At 61.8% G+C, this 8,198-nt stretch overlaps 1 protein-coding gene across 2 annotated transcripts; it reads left to right on the plus strand.

Annotated features, from left to right (window-relative positions):
* The first annotated feature begins 1,588 nt into the window (after positions 1-1,588).
* Csf2ra (colony stimulating factor 2 receptor subunit alpha) lies at positions 1,589-7,720 on the plus strand. Of its 2 annotated transcripts, none has more exons than XM_051197916.1 (12): positions 1,589-1,648; positions 3,024-3,101; positions 3,743-3,894; positions 4,565-4,682; positions 4,914-5,043; positions 5,653-5,822; positions 6,086-6,219; positions 6,314-6,343; positions 6,447-6,582; positions 6,879-6,975; positions 7,134-7,215; positions 7,546-7,720. In XM_051197916.1, exons 2-12 carry the CDS (start codon positions 3,026-3,028, stop codon positions 7,588-7,590), a joined length of 1,170 nt encoding a protein of 389 aa, XP_051053873.1. In that variant the 5' UTR covers positions 1,589-1,648; positions 3,024-3,025; the 3' UTR covers positions 7,591-7,720. The 2 variants fall into 2 exon arrangements, with proteins under 2 accessions (XP_051053873.1, XP_051053867.1); XM_051197910.1 differs by lacking the exon at positions 1,589-1,648 and adding an exon at positions 2,065-2,415.
* Positions 7,721-8,198: the final 478 nt, after the last annotated feature.

An 8,198-nucleotide genomic window follows, 5' to 3' on the forward strand; every position in this document is an offset into this window, starting at 1 on the left:
GAGTATTTAGTCCAGAGGGTACTGAGCCCCAAGAGTACTGAGTCCATGGAGGACTGAGCCCTGACAGTACTTTGCCCCAAGCAGATTGAGACCAGAGAGTACCGAGTCCTGGGAGTACTGAGCATGGAGTGTACTGAGTCTCAGGGGTACCGAGCCCCTGGGGTACTGAACCCCGAGCTAGTGAGAGCCCTCTGGGACCGAGCTGGGGGACTCAGACCTGGCTCACCACAGCCAGGAGGAAGGAAGGACCGAGCACACAGCACCCCCCCACCCCTCCCGGGGAAGGGGAACCGATTCCAGCCGGTTTCCCCTCCCCCACGGCTGGCTCAGACAGGAGGGCACGGTGGGTGGGGGCGGGGCGAGGGAGGAAAGGGGAAGAGGGGGAAGGAAGGTGTGGGGCGGGGCGGGGCGGGACGGACTCAGTGAGTGTCGGACTCAGGGACTCAGTGAGTGCTGGGACTCAGTGAGTGCTGGGGACTCAGTGAGTGCTGGGACTCAGGGACTCAGTGAGTGCTGGGACTCAGGGACTCAGTGAGTGCTGGGACTCAGGGACTCAGTGAGTGCTGGGACTCAGGGACTCGGTGAGTGCTGGGACTCAGTGAGTGCTGGGGACTCAGTGAGTGCTGGGACTCAGGGACTCAGTGAGTGCTGGGACTCAGGGACTCGGTGAGTGCTGGGACTCAGTGAGTGCTGGGACTCAGTGAGTGCTGGGACTCAGTGAGTGCTGGGGACTCAGTGAGTGCTGGGACTCAGGGACTCAGTGAGTGCTGGGACTCAGTGAGTGCTGGGGACTCAGTACCTGCAACTCCTGACTTGTACTTGGGACAGAGTAGGGTGCTTGTGTCAGTCACTGGGTGCTGGGGCCTTGTGAGGGGTGGGGCCTCAGATCCATCAATCAGTGACGGATGCAATGGAGGGCGGGGCCAGTAGTCAAGGTCACCTGTTCACCCAGAGCAGCATGATGTCACTAAGGTGTGATGGACGGACTTCTCGGCATCCACCCCCAGGTGTCTGCAGACAGGGAGTGAAGCATCACGGGACCTCTTGTCATGTCTCCGCCTCTCAGTCCCATGATGCAGACACCTTGTGACATCACAATGTCATCCTCGCACTCTGACCTCATTAGCAGGGACACATTTGAGGCCACCCTGTCAGCAACTGGCCTGCAGATGAAAGTCATGCAAACTCTGCGTGCTCCCATGTCACATCGGTCCCTCCCCCTTCCAACCCCACCACCAATACCCCTCAACAAGCTGTGGCCCCGCCCCCTGGCCCCGGCTGTCAATCACCCGGTGCCTGTCAATCACCGCCTGTTCCTCCCCTCTAGGTTCCCGCCCCCGGCCCCAGCTGTCAATCACCCGGTGCCTGTCAATCACCGCCTGATCCTTCCCTCTAGGTTCCCGCCCCCGGCCCCAGCTGTCAATCACCCGGTGGCTGTCAGTCACCGCCTGTTCCTCCCCTCTAGGTTTCCCAACCTGCAGATGAGGAAGCGGGAGTACAGGCAGGCTGGAAGGACGGACAGGACAGAAGGACCGACCGACTCCCCGTCCGCACAGCCCCTCTGCCCAAAGACCCCCTCTACACCGCAGGGGTCCCCTGGGGGCAGCCGCAGGGGCTTCAGGTCATCAGGGTCAGTCCCCTGCCGTGGGTAAGTCACTTCCTCTCTGCTTCCGGGCAGGGTTGGCAGAGACACCAGTCAGGGAGGGGCTGGAGGACCGCGCCCGGGAGGACTCAGCCCTGGAGGACCAAGCGGGGGGACTGAGCCCGGGAGGACCGCGCCCGGGAGGACCGCGCCCGGGAGGACTGAGCCCAGAGAGTGCTGAGCACCGGGAGGACCGCACCCGGGAGGACCGAGCCCGGGAAGACCGAGCCCGGGAGGACCGAGCCCGGGGGACCGAGCCCGGGAGGACCGCGCCCGGGAGGATTGAGCCCGGGAGGACCGAGCCCGGGGGACCGAGCCCGGGAGGATTGAGCCCGGGAGGACTGAGCCCGGGAGGACCGAGCCCGGGAGGACCGAGCCGGGGGGACCGAGCCGGGGGGGACCGAGCCGGGGGGGGGGGGACCGAGCCCGGGAGGACCGAGCCCGGGAGGACCGAGCCCAGAGGGTGCTGAGCACCGGGAGGACCGAGCCCGGGGGACCGAGCCCAGAGGGTGCGGACCGAGCCCAGAGGGTGCTGAGCCCGGGAGGACCGAGCCCGGGGGACCGAGCCCAGAGGGTGCTGAGCCCGGGAGGACCGAGCCCGGGGGACCGAGCCCAGAGGGTGCTGAGAACCGGGAGGACTGAGCCCAGGGGACTGAGCCCAGGGGACCGAGCCCGGGAGGACCGAGCACTCTGCTCTCCAGACGCCCTGGGCGGGTCTGAGGCCTGGTGACGTCACTGGTGACGCCAGAGGGAGCCGCAGAGCATGATGGGAGGTCTGTGCACTCTCCCGGTGCTGTGCTGACCTGCTGTGGGGGTGGGGCGCCTGCGCCGGAAGTGGCCTGCAGACACCCCAAGGCAGGGCTCCAGAGTGAGGCACCGGAAGGGCATTGCAGGGAAGCCCCACCCCCTCCCCTCCCCCACCCTCCCCCACCCCACCCCTCCCCCACCCAGTTCTGGGTTCTAAAGGAGAAACAGAGACCTTGAGAGTCAAAGGTCAAGTGTCACGGGGTCACAGGATCCCCAACCCCTTTGGGCCGGAAGTGCCCTTCAGCACCCGGAGGAATTGTGGGATGGGATCTTCCCTGCCGGGCTTCCCCGCCCCCTGATGATGGAGCCACTTCCGGGCTAGGGGTGGGTGAAGCAGGGGTCACTGAGAGTCAGTGCTGAGTGAAGTGCAGGTGCCTTAGTCACTGGGAGTAAAGGGGTGGGGGCGGGAGGGGAGGGAGGGGAGGGAGGGGAGGGGAGGGAGGGGAGGGGAGGGAGGGGAGAGGGGTGGGGAGGGGGGCGGGCCCAGCCCTCCCACAGTGCCCCCGCCCCTGCACTGCCCTGGCTGGGGCGTGACCCCGCCCCCCCCTCCCCTCCCTCCCTCCTCTCCCTGCAGCCATGCCCCGCTGCCTGCCCCTGGCCTTGCTGTGCGCCCTGCTGCACACCCCCAGCTGCCTGGCACAGGGACTTCCAGGTGAGCGTGCAACACGTGTGCCCGCGTGTGTGTGCACGTGTGTGCATGTGCGTGCGTGTGTCCGTCTGTGCGTGCGTGTGTCCGTCTGTGCGTGCGTGTGCTTGCGTGTGTCCGTGTGCATGTGTGCGTGCATGTGCATGTGTGTGCGTGCGAGTGCATATGTGTGCGTGTGCGTGCGTGTGTCCGTGTGTGCGTCCATGTGTATGTGTGTCCGTGTGCGTGTGTGCCTGCGTGCGTGCGTGCGTGTGCGTGCGTGTGTGCGTGCATGCGTGTGTGTGTGTGCATGCGTGTGTGCGTGTGTGTGTGTGTGTGCGTGCGCGCGTGCGCCTTCCTCAGCTTCCCCAGGACACATGAAGAAATGCTAGGGGGCGTGGAAAACCATGACATGTTTGACAGGTCTAAACAGGAAGTACAGGTCACTGAGTCCCGCCTCCATGCTGTAATGTGACATCACTGTCCTGGGGGGCGGGCCAAGCCTACAGTGATTGACAGGTCCGGACAGGAAGCAGGCGTCCCTGTGCTCCTCCCCCACGGTATAAGATAGTCTAGTGTTTCCTGCGACCTACCCTCACTTCCTGTCATTTCTGGCTGAGGGTGGGGTCAGGGGTCAGAGGACAGGCTGACCCTTTGCCACACTCCAGCCTTGATCCCCCAGAGAGCCTCAGTGCTGAATGTGACCTTTGACCCCGGGACCTGGACACTGCATTGGAGCTGCAGGGACAATGTGGTCGTGACATCATGCACTGCAACAGATATCAAGAGGGACAGGAAACCCAGGACGCAAAGGATCCGGGTACCGGGGAGTGGGTGCAGGGGGCGGGGTCAGCAGGAGGGGCGGGGTGTCAGTGTGCAGGGGCGGGGCCAGCAGTAGGGGGCGGGGCCGGCAGACAAGGGCGGGGTTGTCAGTGTGCAGGGGCGGGGCCGGCAGGAGGGGGCGGGGCCGGCAGGCGGGGGCCGGGTTGTCAGTGTGCAGGGGCGGGGCCGGCAGTAGGGGGGCGGGGCCGGCAGGCGGGGGCGGGGTTTTCAGTGTGCAGGGGCGGGGCCGGCAGTAGGGGGCGGGGCCGGCAGACAGGGGCGGGGTTGTCAGTGTGCAGGGGCGGGGCCGGCAGGAGGGGGCGTGGCCGGCAGACAGGGGCGGGGCCGGCAGTAGGGGGCGGGGTTGTCAGTGTGCAGGGGCGGGGCTGGCAGGAGGGGGCGGGGCCGGCAGGCGGGGGCGGGGCCGGCAGGCGGGGGCGGGGTTGTCAGTGTGCAGGGGCGGGGCCGTCAGGAGGGGGCGGGGCCGGCAGGCGGGGGCGGGGTTGTCAGTGTGCAGGGCGGGTCGGCCCAGGCAGGCAGAGTCACCTTGCATCCGGGCATAGGGAGATGGGCTCAGCAGCCTCGGGAGCACTTGTCATGTTGGAGGAGTTGGAGGGTTGGAGGAGAGGCTGGGGCCTGACAGTGACGTCACATACCCCCGCCCCCAGCCCATAGACTGCCGCTGTCAGTTCCGGTCCCTGACCCTTCACCTCGGGGTCACACTGGAGGTCAATGCAACTGTCAATCACAGTGCAGTGCTGGAGAGACTGAGTTACATCAACCAAGGTGCATGCAGGGCTGGAGGTTGGGGCAGGGGCGGTGGGGTTTGGGGGCCTGTCGGTCACAGTCACACCTGTCAATCAAGGTGCCCAACAGTTGCCATGCCTGTCAATCATGCTGTCAATCACAGCCCCTGTCAATGGGACCTGTCAATCATGGTGCCTGTCAATCACTGCATCTTCAGTGTTGATGATGGAAGAATTTCTGTGATGATGTCACTGTTCTCTTTCCCCGCAGGTGCAGAGGGGTCAGCAGCGCAGAACGTCACTTGCGTCATCCATGATGCAGGTGTGATGACATGTCTCTGGGGGGCGGGGCCTACAGCACCACATGATGTCCAGTACTTCCTGCACATCCGGAATTCCACGTGAGCAGTGATGAAGTCAGGGTGTGGGGCAGTGGGGGAGCTATTATGGGATGTTCTAGCACAGCCTGACTATGCTGGGATGGATGTTCCAGTGGATGGGGGTTGACTATTATGGGATGTTCTGGGGGAAGCTACCATGGGATATTCCAGCAGGGGCTATTATATGATGTTCCTGCCCAGGTTGATTATTATGGCATGGTTGGTGGGGGGTATTATGGGATGTTGTAAGGCAGGGGGTAGAGACTACTATGGGATGTTCTAGCAGATGAGGGGTATGTGACTATTATGGAATGTTCCAGCAGGGCTGACCATTATGGGGTGTTTGGTGGGGGGCAATTATGGAATAGTCTAGGACAGAGAGAGCTATTATGATCCAGTGGAGTGTGGGTGAGTATTTATTATAGGATGTTGCAGTGTGTGTGGTGTGTGGGGAAGAGGGAGTGATTTTTATGGCATGTTCTAGTAGGGCCTGACTATTATAGGATGTTCCAGCCAACGGGGCCCGACTACTATGGGGAGTTGCCCATTATGGGATGTTCCAGCAGGGTTTCACTATTACGGGATTAAGGTGCCTGCCCCTGCTGACTGTTATGGAATGCCCGCCCACAGGGGTCATGTGCTGATGGAGTGCCCCACCTACCTGGGAGGTCACCTGCACACAGGCTGCCGCCTGGACGATCTGACACTGGTGCCTCGTCACGTGCACGTGGCCGTGACCGGATCCAGCCGGATGGGTGATGTCATGTTCTATGACGTCACGCTGAACACGAAGCTCATTGGTGGGTAATGTCACGACTGACAGGAGTGTGAGCGGCGAATTGTGAGAGGGTGGGTCATAGGAGTGAGTGACAGGAGAGTGTGAGGGGGCAGGTCGTGAGGGTCAGGGATAGTTTGTGGGCGGGGCACGGGGGTGATTGACAGGAGTGAGGGGCAGTACAAGCGGTGAGTGACAGGTGACCACAGAAGCAAGCTTGTTCCTTCACGAAGTCACTTCTGCGGGGCGGGACTTGCTCCTGTCACCCCAACCCCGCCTTCCCCGCAGAGCGTCTGAGCCCCCCGGATGACGTCACTGTGGTTTGTAACTCCTCCCACTGCGCCGTCACGTGGTCCCGGCCGCGGACCTGGGCTCCCATGACCTTCTCCGACTTCCAGTACGAGGTGGACATCCAGAGGCAGGTGTGTGCCCGCCCGGGGCAGCATGGGGAGTGCGGTGCATGCCCGGGGACCATGGGAAATGGGGAACCCACTTCCTGCTTACATTTACTCCTAGAACCCGGAACCCGGAAGTTCCAACCACAAGGTGAGGCGACCCCTGCTCCATGGTGACCCCTGACCTCCCACTCACCTTGGCCATGGGCGTGTCACATGTGAGCTTGCCCAGCCCTCCCTGCTGCTCGCCCCAGGTGTACATCTCCATCCAGGAGGAGAACAGAGTCGAGTTCCCGAGCCCCGAGCCGAGGCTGGGTCACGTGGTCAGCGTGCGTGCGGGGGACGTGCGCAGCAAGCGGTGGAGCGTGTGGAGTCCGTTTGTGGAATTCGGTGATGGATGGCTGAGTTTTCCTACTGAACATTTGTTTGTTGACTGAGGCTTAGTCACTCGGTGTTTTTGATTGTTTTAATTGTGACTTTATTTGTGATGGATCTTCCGTGTTTATTGACTTAGTTCTGATCAGCCTTTGTTGATTGTTTCATAACCTTTACTTGTGATTGACCCTGTGTGTTGTTTTGTTTTTGTCAGTTAATCAGTTGACTGTGATAATGGGTGGGATGAGATTTCCAGCGGGTGTGGCCTTTGACCCCAGATATTTCTTGTCTAAGCCCTGCCCCTCCCACAGGCTCTGAAAGGCGAGTGGTACCCCGATTACACGTGTACCTGATAGTGGTGACTGTGACCCTGCTGTGTGCCACGGGCCTGGGGCTGGCGTGTAAGAGGTGAGGGGAGCCCAGGTCATGTGATGGGTGATGACATCATGGGGCAGGGCGTAGGGGAGTGACTTGTAGCATGCACTGCTTCCTGCACCGGCCACTTAGGGGCTGGGTCAAAACGACTATCTCAAGATGGCCGCTGTGACCTTGAATCCTGACCCTAGGTTCATCAGGATCCAGAGACTCTTCCCCCAAGTCCCAGAAATCAAGGACAAAGTCTCGGATGATGACAGGATCAACCCCGAGGTCAGACATTAGGCCGGCAAGGGCAGGGCCTCCCCTGTCCGTCATCCCCTTTGGACCCACCCACCTGGGAAATCCTTCGCCGAGTCCCTTCCCCAAATGGTGCCCTGTGACTCCAGTTGACTCCAAATGACCTCAGTTAACTCCCTGACCTTGATTGACCACTCTGACCCTGGTTGACCACCTGAGCCCAGGTGACCCCTGCTGGCCCTGGTTGACCCCTGTTGACCTCTGTATACACCACAGACCAAGGTTGAACCCCACTGATACTAGTTGACCTCTGCTGACCATGGTTGACACTGGTTGACCTTTGCTGACCCTGTCCTCCCCCAGACCCTGAGGAAGGATTTGCAGCTGCAGATCGACAAGACTGACTAGATGATATGTCAGCAGGAAGCCCCCCCCCCCATCATGGGATCCCATCGTGAACTGACTGAGAATTCTGTGAATATACAACTGTTCCTCACTTGTGACTTTAAATTTAATGAAAAAATGAATGTCCGCATGATATCATTGTGCCGGGTTCATCATCAGGCCTGTGGGGGGCGGGGCCGGGACGCCTCAGATGCCCTCAATGACATCATTGCGTTAGTGCCCTGGGGTGGGTGCGCTCATGATGTCATCCTGTCAGTCACCTGGGATGGGCTTGTCTGTGGGTGTGTCCTGACGGGAGGGGCAGGTGGACACTCACCTTAGCCGTGACCCCATATGGCTCTCAGGGTCACAGATTCATGTATCCATTGTCATCCATCACAAACATGAACCCGCCCACGCACCAGGTGTGTGCCCCTCAGGCCCTCGAGTGGGAGGCAGGAGACCCTGTGGCTAAGGCAGGTACCACACCCCCTGCCACTGGACCTGCTCCCACCCTGTGGCCCCACCCCCTGACCTCCAGAGCCTCCACAGCAGCAGCAAGTAGTGATCAGCAACGTGACGGCCCCAGGCCACCGGAGCTATGGAAATGACAGCGGCTCCTGGCAGGACTG

The sequence above is a fragment of the Phodopus roborovskii genome, unplaced genomic scaffold, assembly GCF_943737965.1.
Source record: "Phodopus roborovskii unplaced genomic scaffold, PHOROB, whole genome shotgun sequence".
NCBI lineage: Eukaryota > Metazoa > Chordata > Mammalia > Rodentia > Cricetidae > Phodopus > Phodopus roborovskii.